We start from the raw sequence: 12,775 nt of genomic DNA on the forward strand, positions 1-12,775 counted from the left end.
TTGTGCGAATGCAGATTTTAATTGCACTTGGGTGAACCGCAGGGGTGCGTGGTAAGCGTCTGGTTCACTTGATACGCAAGCTGCTGAACTGTTTCCCAAAGTGGCCGGAAGCGCAAATGAAGTTGAGTTAGGGGCTTCTCTCCTTACACACCGGGCTCCTTGCCCCAGGCGCTGGAGCACAACAGCAGTCAGATAAAAGTCCCTGCCCCCAGCAGGGTTCAATTTTGGAGGTGGAGAGGAACAAGGAAATAAACAAGTATAGACAGTACAGAAGCTATAGAGTGACCAGCTAGAAAGTGGGGGAGGAGGAGGCCTTTCAGAGGAAGGGACCTGAGACCCAAAGCTTACCAGGTTGGGGGGGGGGGGGCAGCGTGTGCAAGGCCGTACAGGCCAGGCAAGGGACAGGCTGGACTGTCCAGTGAATGTGAGAAAGCCAGATTCGGCCACCTCGCAGTAGTAGGGGCTCCCGTCCGAGCGGGGAAACAGCTCTACCAGCAGCGTAACAAGCTGGGGTTAATTCTAAAACCGATTTGAAAACTATAGGAGGATTTTACCTGGGGATTACCACGATGTCATTTACATTTCAAAAGCACCACTCTGGCGGCAAAGAGGGGAGCGGCCAGGATGGTAGCCAGGCGACGCACAGCGGCAATTGAATCTAGGGTTTGTTTTGGAGATAGAGCCAAGAGGCCTGTTGATGGTTTGGACGCGGGGAGGGAGGGAGGGAACAAGAAGAATCGCAGGTGTATTGGGAAGAGTTTCTGGAATTTACTCTTCAAGACCTCAATTCCAGTCTCCCCCAAATCTTATAGGTTAGGCTAAACGCAGGACTGCACTAGGCCCTAGTTTATGATCAGTAAAGTAGGTTGTGAAAACAGGGGCGTTGACCCGGACCTAAGGGCAAAACAAATTACTATTGTAATGCTAATTTCACCCCCGCTACAACCCTGTGGGGCAGGTACTTCCAGCCCTTTCCACTGCGGAGAGGTGAAGGGACGGGCCCCAAGGCAGAGGTGTGACTGCTGAGTACAATGAATGAAAGACTAAAACACCGAAGAAAACTCACCCTCCCGCCAGAGGCTTCCAAGCCCCACCAGGAGCCAGGGGCGTTGCTCCGCGGGCCCTCTAGCACATGCGCATTAGACCCCCACCGCCCCCTGCCCAGCCCCCCCCGATCGGAGCATGCGCGGGCCGTTTGGCGCCAATTTCGGACCGCTGCAGCCGGCGCATACCGCGGGTTCCCGGACGGCGCGCGTTCACTCTCCCCGGCTCCGGGATGATTGGCCAGAAGACCCTCTACTCCTTCTTCTCCCCGAACCCCGCCGGGAAACGACGTACCCGCAGCCCCGAGCCGGCCGACCCAGGGACCGGCGTGGCGGCGGTAGCTGAGGAGAGCGGGGATGCGGCGGTGAGGCGCGGCGGGGACCGGGCACCGGGAGCAAGGGACCGGGAGGAGGGACCGGGGTCCCGCCCGACCGAGGGGTAACAGGGATGCACCGCTGACCCGTTAACTTGGGTCCTAGTGTTCAAAGCCGCCTGCACGTGTTCAAAACAGCCCATGCAGTTTTCTATCGGCGGCCATTCTGAGGGGCCAGCCAATGGGGATGGATCGCGGGGCCCACGGCGCCAATCAGACGCGAGGGGGCCGCCCCGCTCGGCCCGCCGTCCAATCGGAGAGGACACGGGGCGGGAGCCCGAAGTGGTTTTGCCGCGAAAAGACCACGTGGGGACGCGGGTGGCGGGTCCGAGGGGGCGGGGCTCCTGGGTCGCGGCCTCCCAGCCCTGGTACCCCTCCGGAGGTGTCGCGGGCCTTGCTTCCTGCCTCTCTGCCCGCCGCAGTTTGGTACGCAACCCAAAACTGGGGGCAGCGGCCTGCCTTCCCGGCTGGGCTCCCTCACTCCGTTTTTGCTGCGACTTGCCCCCTGGCGGCTGCGTCCTCGCGGATGGGCGTGCTGCGCAATGGGCCCTGGGGATGGGGGCGGCAGCTGCGGGCGCCCGGGCGCGGCCCGCTGCGGCTCGTGACCAGCCTGCGCGGGGATCGCTTGCAGGCCAGCCTCGCCAAGAAGGCCCGGGCCGGACAGGAGGACCCCGGCACGCCCCCCACCTCGCCGCTGAGCCCCGAACAGTTGGTCCGCATCCAGAGGAACAAGGCCGCAGCCCTGCTCAGACTCGCCGCGCGCAACGTGCCCGTGGGTTTCGGTGAGAGTTGGAAGAAGCACCTCAGCGCCGAGTTCGGGAAACCATATTTCATAAAGGTAAGCCTGGAGGCTGCGGGGCCCTTTTGTGTTGCTAGTACAACTTGCCGAGTCCGCGTTTGTAGGATATTGCTTCCGTAGGCTTCTGTATTCCCTCCTTTAACGTCCTTGTGAGCTACGAGAGTAAAATACACCCATGGTGTTTTGCATTTGCACGCCTTAAGAGTTTACTGTAAGATGATCGGGGTCTTTGTTAACCATTCAGTTGGTCTGCTCTCCAGGGAAGAGCTGCGTGGTAAAATCGAAAACCCCTGACTGCATTCACACCCGGTTCGACCTTTACAAAAAGAGGGGAGGGGTTGGCACCAGGAGGAAGTCAAAGCAGCCAGGCCCATCAACTCTGACCCAGTCGAAACAGAGGGGAAGGGTACTGACTTTGGAGTGGGATCAGTGACTCGCAAGTACAGTTGTTCCTTGCTGTTTTTCGAAAGAATTTGGGTATAAAACACGGCAGGGAGCTAGGTGGTGCTTCTGTTAGCTTACATTGGAAGTTTTCTTAATGAATTGTCGTGCTTTCCGGTGAGAATCTGATTTTAAATCTAATTTGCCTTTACCTCAGCTCATGGGATTTGTTGCAGAAGAAAGAAAACATTACACCGTGTATCCACCCCCACACCAAGTCTTCACCTGGACGCAAATGTGTGACATAAGACATGTAAGTACAAGTTGTCGGTGAGTTTTAGTAAAAGCGGGGGAGGGTGAGAATCCAGTAGTCATTTGTGAATGGCCCTGGAGTTAAGGCACTGTCCATCATTGAGTGATAAATGCTGGAGTGGTGAGTTTTGGGCTGGCTGTTTTGTAGCCTGTTAACTTTCTGACTTTTAGCATGTGCCACCAAGGCAGCAAAAAAGAAAAAATTATACATAGACTTTGGGTCTATGTGCTCTAATTTTTTGGATTTTATTTAATCCTGAAAGCAGCTCCATGCCAGCCTCACATCTTATTGTGGTGGCGGTGAGGAAACTGAGGCAGGAAGCGGTAAGGTCTTTTTCAGTTGGTTATTGTCCATCCACCTTGACCGGCAGGTCAGTACTCTCTTTGTCTGACCACACTGTGTTTCATAGGTGATGCTTTCAAGCTCTTCCGGCCTCAGCAATTCTGCTGCCCTTTTAACAGACCCCTTTGCTCTGGTTCATTCCGTGCAACATCTACTGACTGGCTTGGTCTGGTCACTTCAGTCTCCTGCTCAGAAGCTTGTTTATGGCTTCACACTGTATGAACGACAGAAGCTGAACATGAAAATAGCCGTGGCCTACTGCCCGGCCTGTCCTCCACCCCCAACCCTCTTGCTTCAGAGTTGGACAGTGTGACAAGAATCCTCTCTTCTGTCTTTTGAAAAACTCGATGAGATCCATCTATGGCACCTCCTGGAAGCCTGTTACCCACTACCTTTGTGATCTGGGCTTCCTCTCCAGTACATTTAGTGTCTTTTCATGCTGGAGTACTCTCTACACCCAGCTCGGGGCTTGAGATTTTATATTTTGTTCTTATCCTGTTCCCTTCCCCGTCTTGTAAGCCAAGGGCAGGAATGTGTGATTTGGTAAATCCTGTCTCTGTTAAATCTCATAGAAATGAGATTAGGTGAATAACCCATTTAGATAAGTCTGTCACACCTAATATTTAGCAGACTTGACAGTTTTTCACTTTAGAGCAAGAGCTTTGAATAGAGCTCCCAGTTTTCTAAAGTTAAAGAAACCAAGTCCTGTTTAATTCAGTACGAGTTGGTGCCTTGTTTGAACAGTGGGTCCTGTTTTGAATACCAGTGACCACTGTCAACAGGAAAAGGAGAACGTGACAGTTCTGTGGATCAGGTGGCTCAGTGAGTTGTCTTGACAGACGGGGAGGTTTAGTGACTCCTTCAGGGTCGTCCCTTATCCAGGACCGGAACCGAAGGCTTCCCTGCTGGGACTGGCTGCTTCACAAGGGAGAACATGCTGAGGACAGAGTGTGCACCAATGGGAGGAGCAGGGGGTCCACAGAAACTTCCCGATGTCTGAAGGTTGGGTTGTGAAGGATGTGGTGTATGTTAGGCATGAGAGAAGCTTCTGAGAAGGAACAGCAGGGCCAGAAACATGAGAATGAGGAGGTGGGCCGGCACTGGATCGAACGGACTAGCTGTATTTTAATACTGCCTGTGACAGTGACCTCATTCCTTGAAATTGCATGTTGCCACCTGCTCCAGCACCTTTGACCTTCTTCTGTTCCATCCCTCAGGATATGGGGGAACAGGCCTCTTCCTGTGTTGCTGGTACGGAATTTGAATTGCCTCCCCTCATTGAAAAGCAATTTGTAAAATACACCTGTCCTGGGACCAGCGCCTCCGCTCTTCTGAATCTGTTCCATACGTAGAGAAACTGTGTAAGGATACACATATTAGGGTGTTTGCTGCAGTATTTTTCTTGTGACAGAAAAAACTTAGGAAACAAGCCAACTACTTATTAGTGGCTGAGTGCTTTGGGGATTGGAGGACGCGTAAAAGGCACGATATGAGGAACAAAAATGTAGGGTGATGAGTACAATAACCCCTATTGTATAGGTCACTTTACAGCGTTGACTCAGGAGGGGATAAAGGAAGAGCAGGAGGCCCCGAACCACTCTGTGTGTTTCTGGATGGTTGTACTTGTGCCAAGGGCACATTTTTTGAAATTTGAAAAACGAAGGGGATGAGACAGACCTGAACCTGTTTTCACACACTTGCGTCAGAGAAGGAGTGGGGCCGGGCAGCAGGGTGACTGAGTGAAGGCTAATTTGATAATGGAAAGTAATGGTGCCGGGTCACCCTCTCCCTTCTGGGGCTTCTTAGTTGGGTTGGAGAGCCGCCTGTCTCCTCATCACGGTCCTTTGTACAGGTTATCAGGCAGGCAGGTGTTCGTGTAAACTGCCTATGCGACAGTATTTACTCTCTTGCCACCTGGTGTTCACAGGTGAAGGTTGTCATCCTGGGACAAGATCCATATCACGGACCCAATCAAGCCCACGGTCTCTGCTTTAGTGTTCAAAGACCCATTCCACCTCCACCCAGGTACGATTGCTTCACAGATGGCTCGGGCCCAAGTGTGATTACTTTCAGGTGTGTGCTTTGTGGATCATAAGTGCACTTGGGAGACTTCTAATAGCCATTGGAGTAGGATTTCTCCATCTTGGTACTGTCGACATCAGGGGTTGGATCTTTTTGCGGGAGAGGTTTCGTTCTGTGCACTGAAGGGTGTTTAGTAGTGGCTTCTACCCGCTGCCCCCCCCCCACCCCCGCAGAACTAGAGGTGCTGGTAAAATGGCAGTGATGGATGTCTTTGGACAGTGCCCGAAGTCCCCTGGGGTGCAAAAATGACCCCTGATTAAAAACCACTGCTTTGGGGGCGCCTGGGTGGCGCAGTCGGTTAAGCGTCCGACTTCAGCCAGGTCACGATCTCGCGGTCAGTGAGTTCGAGCCCCGCGTCAGGCTCTGGGCTGATGGCTCAGAGCCTGGAGCCTGTTTCCGATTCTGTGTCTCCCTCTCTCTCTGCCCCTCCCCCGTTCATGCTCTGTCTCTCTCTGTCCCAAAAATAAATAAACGAAAAAAAAAATGTTTAAAAAAAAAAAAAAAAAACCACTGCTTTGGAGAATTTGACGTATAAAACGTAAGAACATAACAAATACACAAAGATCTAAAACTGGAAGCATTAATTGGGAGGGAGGTTGTAACTCCTGGGCTGATTTACTTAAATCATCCAAAGTGCTATTCCTTAAATCAAGCCTAAACCAAAGGAAAGGTCTTTGGCAAGGTTGCCGGTCGGAGGAGTGTGATGCTTCCTCACGAATCCGCCAGGTCCGTTCGGCCCTCCCCCTCCCCGGGCTGGGGTGCAGGCTGGAATCCACGTGTATGTTGGAGGCTCCTGGATTTTCAGAATTGTGCTCAAGATCTGTTTTTTGTTTTTCTCCTGGCTTACTTTCAGTTTGGAAAACATTTATAAAGAGCTGTCTACAGACATAGATGGTTTTGTTCATCCTGGTCACGGAGATTTGTCCGGGTGGGCCAAACAAGGTAAGCCACCTACCTGGCTGCTAGATATGTTCTGGATAGATTTCAGCACAGTCTTCCCTTGTCCTGCCCTGCTTGCTTATGTTTATAAAAGAACACAGCACTGGAACATTCTCACAGACTGACTGCATTTATACAAGACAAAATATGTGTCTCCTCTTTATCCTCCAGCCAGTGTTTTCTTTCGTGTTTTAACTGTAATTTGAAAGAGAAAAGTTTGTTCTTTCTTGTTATTTATTTTTAAGTAATCTCTACACCCAACTCGGGGCTTGAACTCACAACCCCAAGATCAAAGTTGCATGCTCCACCGACTGAGCCAGCCAGGTGCCCTTTGTAATTAATGTTTTATATTTGCTAACTTTGACCACTTGGGAGGTGACCTTACCTTTCTCATTTCAGCACTCGGGTTGTGTTTTTTCTCTGTTGAGCACCATTTACAGGACTTTTTCTTTCTTTCCTTTCTTTTCTTTTTCTTTTCTTTTTCTTCCTTTTTCTTTTCTTTCATTGGTTCTTTTCTTTCTTTCTTTCTTTTCTTTCTTTCTTGCCTAAACGTTTATTTTTGAGAGAGAATGAGAGCACAAGCTGGGAGCAGAGGATCCGAAGCAGGCTCTGTGCTGGCCACCAAAACCTCGATGCAGGGCTCCACCTTGTGAATCGTGAGGTCATAATCTGAGCCAAAATAGAACACTTAACCAACTGAACCAAGCAGACAGCCGGCCGGACTTTCTTCCTTCCTCCCTTTCTAACAAATAAACTATAACCAGATAAGGAAAGAATATTTACCATCAGATTCTTTTTTCTTTCTCTTATTATTTTTTAATTTTTTAATGTCTGTTTATTTTTGAGAGAGAGACCTAGCATAAGCAGGAGAGGGCAGAGAGACACAGACTCTGAAGCAGGCTCCAGGCTCTGAGCTGTTAGCACAGAGCCCGACGTGGGGCTTGAACTCACAAGCCTTGAGATCATGACCTGAGCCGAAGTTGGAGGCTCAACCAACTGAGCCACCCAGGCGCCCCACTTGGGATAGATAGATGTTTGAAACAACCCTGATGACTGATGTAAGGCACGTTCACTGTTACAAACTTAGAAGATGTTGAAATTGCAGAGGTGAAAATAAAATGCTCACTGGTCTTGCCCAGAGGTGCCCAGCAGTCATGTTGGGAGCCGGTTTCAGACAGCTGTGCTGGACCCCGACACGGGAACGGTTCCACGGGCACAGCCCCTGTTGTCAGGTGTCTGGGCTGGCTCGTTTGTCTTTTCACCCGTTTCTTTGCTGTGTGTCTGTAGGTGTTCTCTTACTCAACGCAGTCCTCACCGTCCGGGCACATCAGGCTAATTCGCATAAGGAGAGAGGATGGGAGGAGTTTACGGATGCGGTTGTGTCCTGGCTAAATCACAACTCCAGCGGCCTCATCTTCCTGCTCTGGGGCTCTTACGCTCAGAAGAAAGGCAGTGCCATCGATAGGGTATGGTTGTTGTGTTTTGTCTTTTAAACACTTTAAGCCAGTTGAGAAAATCTTAGGAATTTTCTGTTGTGTGGTCTTGGAAAACCCATGTCCTAAGATGAAGCTTATTCTCCCTAAAGACTTAAGAGTTAGGGTCAGGTTTGCCATTGAAAATTAAGCAAAATTCAGACAAATTACAAGAATGATGAATTGTGTGAGAGGAAAGCACCGGGCCAACTTCTGATTCAATAGCGTTAGTAACACGGGCGTGGACCTGCCACATACGTAGAATGATGCGGGCACCGTTCGGTGCAAGCGATGCAGTAAGTGGCAAATAAGGCCAAGGACCCCGTGACCACCGAGCCGCCCGCCCTCGGCTTCCCCCCACGTGCTCCTTCTCTGCTCTTCTCCCTCTGTTTCCAGAAGGAGCAGCATACCTGGTGCTGAGATTAAAAGCCAGACGCCATCCTTGAATCTCTCCTTTCCCTCCCGGCCTTAAATCCTGTCCCCTTGCCTCCCCTGATGCCAGTCCTCCTCCCGCTCACCGTTGACGGTGCCACCAAAGGCTTTCTGTTTCTGGGGTCTACTCCCCGCGCCTTTACGTGAACGGCAACCGAGTAGGAGTCACGCGAAGGCGCTTCTCTCTCTACAGAGGGTCTGTGTCAAGGAACCAGACGTTTTCAGGTGTTGTGAGGCAGCGCATAATAAAATCTGGCATGAATGAACTAACTGCTGAGATCTGATTCTCTAGGCAAGTAGGAAGTGTCCGTGCGAGCCGTCTCCATCTCTGCCTTGGGGAGACTGAAGGGCCGCGTGGCTCTTCATGTTTGAATCTTTATTATCGACAATGGTCCGGTTGGACGGGAGGCGCTTATAAAAGCTTGGTCAGTAGAAGCAAGTTGCGGGTCCAGCCCAGTGGCTTTCCCGAGCGCTGGGTCTGTCTGTCCGGCTGCCACGAAGCACGTCACATTCGGAGCTTCCCGAGTTAACGCTCTCATTTCCTCAGCCGGCCTCGCTGAACCTGCTCCCACGTACTCCCCAAGGGTGGAGGGTACCGCCGAGGCGCTTGTCCAAACAGAAGTCCCATCCCGCACTCTCCCTCCCTCCTCCCCATCCCGCAGGTGTCAGGCCTTCAGAGCCTTTCCCCTGCTCTCAGACGCCTCCCCACCTGTCTGTGCCTGGCCCGGGCCCTCACCTGATCTTGCCGGAGTGTCCCATGGAGTCCCCCCGTGGAAGGCCTTGCCTTGGGTGGGGTCTTGAGCACGAGCACGCCCCGGGCTGCCTCTCAGCCGCAGCTCCCACACTCCCCCCCCCCCCCACCTCTTCCCTGTGTCCCGCTTCCCTGCCTGCCTTTGAATATCGTGCCTCCTCGGTCCAGAGACTTCCTTCAGAGCCCAGCATGGCTCACATTTTCAGGGCCAGGCTAGTAAGCACTTAACCTGCGTTACCTGTCAGGCTGCATCAAGACCCACGGGCCTTCTTTGTCCCTTCGCGGCATCTCCACAAGTCGGGCACTCTTCTTCCCCGTTTACAGATGAAGACTGAAGTGCGGGCTGGACTCCTTGACTTCTCTGGGGCCACACGACGCGGCAGTCAGAACTTGAACCCAGGCCATCTGGCTCCCGGCTCCGTGTTTTTTTTTTTTTTTTTATATAAGTAATATTTACCCCCAGTGTGGGGCTTGAACCCCTGACCCTGACATCGGGGGTCGCGTGCTCTTCTGACTGAGCCAGCCAGGTGCCCCTTCAGGCTCCGGTTCTTAACCACACTGCGCTGCCTGGCTTTAATTATGGCCCCTCCTGGATGGAGGTGTTTGAAGGCAGGGATGTTGTGAAAACACTTGTGAACTAGCATTTATTTATTTTTAATATTTTTATTTTTGCCGGAGCGTGGATGGGGGAGGGGCAGAGAGAGGAGGGGCAGAGGATCTGAAGCCGGCTCGGTGCTGACAGCCGAAAGCCTGATGCCGGGGATTGAACTCAGGAACCATGAGATCATGACCTGAGCCAAAGTTGGATGCTCAACCCACTGAGCGCCCCAGGTGCCCCGAGGTTTTTATTTACATACAGAAAAGAAGCACGAAAACAAACGTCCCTGGTCTTCCTGCTCCATTAACTAGAGTTGACATTTAAAAAATCAAAGTGTTCTGTTTTTGTTGACAGTTCAGGTAATACAGGAAAGTGTAAAACAGAAAGTAGATAAATGCCTTCCACTATTTCTTTTCCCTAAAGGAACTATAATTAGTGTCTTAGATATTTTCCCAAAAAAACCTTTTTGTGTAATTATCCCTTTTTTCTTCTACTTGCGATATTTAGGTCTTTCCACATCAGCCCACGTAGCTCAACCTTGTTCTTCTGATATCCTCGTGGTGTCCCCTTGTAAGAAGTTCAGGGAAATGTTTGCAGCCAGTTGCCTAACCCTGGGTTTATGATGTGAGGTCTTCCTGACCTAAGCCGTGGAACCTCATGCCTGCATCTCCACGTGGGTCTATACCCCGTGGGGTCCGTTGGCAAACGTACTCTTAGCAGTGGGATCGCTAGATCCTAAGATACGGGCACTTGACCGCTGCGTAGGCAGTGCCTCCGGTCCTAGACGTGCCGACTTTGATTCTCTCGTTCTCTTTCAGAAACGTCACCATGTGCTGCAGACTGCTCACCCCTCCCCGTTGTCGGTGTACAGAGGGTTCTTTGGATGTAGACACTTCTCTAAAACCAATGAGTTGCTGCAGAAGTCTGGCAAGGAGCCCATCAACTGGAAGGATCTGTGACCCTAAACTGGGGAGGCTGTCCCTGGGCCGTCTTTTAGAAGCTGCTAGTGAAGTTACTCGCCAAGAGTGGCAGCAGAGGCTCTACTCTGGGACCTTATGTCTGTCTTTGCAACACGCCTTTGGACTAAAATATACCTTCACGGTATTTGGGAGAGAGAGGCGGTCAAATACTCCAGACCACCGCTCTCTGTGTCACCTTTATGGTAAAAGGGGACAGGAGACAGAAGCACCTTGTGGTACAGCCAGCTGTTACTTTAGTTGGACTTTAGGTTGTAAAGTGTTGGGTGTGTTTATTTAGCAAGGCCCTCCTTTGCCCAGCTTGGCTTCCCGTTCTTGGCCAAGTACACTGCTCCCCGCATCCTTCTGAGAGCCCCGAGGCTCCTCCTTGCAGGAAGCAGGACATTTTGCAAGTTCCCAGAAATTTGGGGCTGAAAGTTCTTGAGGACTGATCTCTGAGTGAGCCTTCAACAGATAGGGAGAGGGAAGTGAACTGGGGCTTGTTTTCTAGTTACTCTATGGGTGTTCCTAGGAATGAACAGTGGAAGTTGAACTGGAAGAAAGAGAAAGGGGAGTTATTTTGGGTTTTTTTTATTATTATTTTTTCTTTTTTAAAGAGGAAATGCTTTTCTTCTCTGGAGTATCTCGAGTTGGGGGATTTCAGGAAGCACAGAGTGCCAATTGCTGTTTTTTTATGGACTGAAATCACATGGGGATTTTTTTTTCAACACTGGTGAATTTTGCTGTTTTAAAAATACTTCTGGAGATGTATATATTTTTTAATCCTTTGTCGGGGAGACCGTCTTTTATTAGGTCTGTACCTCCGTCCTACATCCTGTTAGAGATGCTGTTGCTGTGTTAGTTGGGGGAAAGGGGGCGTTAACTCCGAGTGAGCTTGGCAATAAAAAGATAGTTGAAGTTTCACTTCGTGCCCAGTGCCCTTTCTGTCAGCTCCCTCGGGCCGGGCAGGGATTTGGCGGGTGGGATCGCTGCAGCAACCTTTGTGGGCAGGAAGTGCTGCCCCCTCCCACCCTTCCGCCCCGCCCCTCGGATGGAGCCGCCCACCTCTCCAGGCCGGGTAAGCCCTGGGCGGGTTTCAGGAGGGTCACCATCCGCTGGGCTTCACCCGAGCTGGGAGGGAGATGGAGATGGGGCCGGGGGGCCGTACGTAGGCGGTCAGGAACTGCGGAGACCCTAAAGAGGCCGAATGGGGCCGGAAAAGCGTTTCTCCGGGGATCGTGGCTGCGAGTCCTGCCAAGCCTTGGGACAGCGCAAGGGGAGCTCCCCCGCCCCCATCCCGTTAGTGTTTGCAGACTCTTCCCTGGGACTCTGGACTGGAGGTGTGAGGCTAGGGCACTAGGAAGAAGCCCTGATGGCCCACTGACCTGCCAGCACTTGGCTGGGAGTCGGGGTGGTGGGTGGATCCTCACGCTCAAAGCCTGGACTCCCCTGGTGTCTGATGAAGAAGGAAGCCAGAAGTATATGAAGGGCCTGGTTAACACGTGCTAGTATTTAAGTGGGCGAGAACGCATCCAGTGCTAACGGCCCCACCTCCTCTCTGCCCAGGGATTTGGAAACCTTTTGCTCGAGAACGTTGCTTCCCATCCAGGCCTTCGTTTTCTAAACATTTCAGAAGGAGGGTATGTGATCCCACACTGCCATGGGCAAGCAGGCTTTCAACAGAAGGAAGATCTAGAACAAAGATGCATTCTCAGTTTGCCCTCTGGTAACTTGGGGGGGGGGGGGGGGACAGCTCCCTTATCCAAGTGAGGAATGAAGAGGTGATATTTCTACATCAGTTAGGCTTTGATGCTTGGCTCCCGACACAATGCTGTCCATAGGGGAGAGGCGGTGAACTCTGGGTTACTGTAAATCATTCAGAAAGTGAACTCGTTTGCTTTTTCTTGTTTAATAGTGAGCCTTAGACATCTAGTGATACTTTATTTTTTTTTTAATTTTTTTTAACGTTTTATTTATTTTTGAGAGAGAGAGACAGAGCATGAACGGGGGAGGGGCAGAGAGAGAGGGAGACACAGAACTGGAAGCAGGCTCCAGGCTCTGAGCCATCAGCCCAGAGCCCGACGCGGGGCTCGAACTCACGGAGTGCGAGATCGTGACCTGAGCTGAAGTCGGCCTCTTAACCGACTGAGCCACCCAGGCGCCCCTAGTGATACTTTAAACAGAACACAGAGCTGTGGGTTCAGTGGTTTATGACTGCCCCTCCCCCAAAAGAAATGCAGATTTGATCACTGGTTTCTGGAGTGGTCGTTTTCTTTCATGTTTTGGGATTTGC

General features: G+C 51.5%; 1 protein-coding gene across 1 annotated transcript; it reads left to right on the plus strand.

Moving 5' to 3' along the window:
- The first annotated feature begins 1,276 nt into the window (after positions 1–1,276).
- Positions 1,277–11,395, plus strand: UNG (uracil DNA glycosylase). The gene is made up of 7 exons (XM_047088449.1): positions 1,277–1,408; positions 2,049–2,255; positions 2,815–2,910; positions 5,180–5,277; positions 6,188–6,276; positions 7,561–7,739; positions 10,345–11,395. Exons 1-7 carry the CDS (start codon positions 1,277–1,279, stop codon positions 10,483–10,485), a joined length of 942 nt encoding a protein of 313 aa, XP_046944405.1. The 3' UTR covers positions 10,486–11,395.
- Positions 11,396–12,775: the final 1,380 nt, after the last annotated feature.

This window comes from Lynx rufus, unplaced genomic scaffold (genome assembly GCF_022079265.1).
Source record: "Lynx rufus isolate CCGP_SWC_20201006 ecotype Redwood Valley unplaced genomic scaffold, mLynRuf1.p SCAF_24, whole genome shotgun sequence".
NCBI lineage: Eukaryota > Metazoa > Chordata > Mammalia > Carnivora > Felidae > Lynx > Lynx rufus.

Bases quoted from the DNA above. Each gene is read 5' to 3' on its own strand.
- UNG (XM_047088449.1), top strand. From the start codon at position 1,277: ATGATTGGCCAGAAGACCCTCTACTCCTTCTTCTCCCCGAACCCCGCC. The intron at 2,256-2,814 runs GTAAGCCTGGAG...CCTTTACCTCAG, and splicing joins GGAAACCATATTTCATAAAG to CTCATGGGATTTGTTGCAGA. The intron at 7,740-10,344 runs GTATGGTTGTTG...GTTCTCTTTCAG, and splicing joins AAGGCAGTGCCATCGATAGG to AAACGTCACCATGTGCTGCA.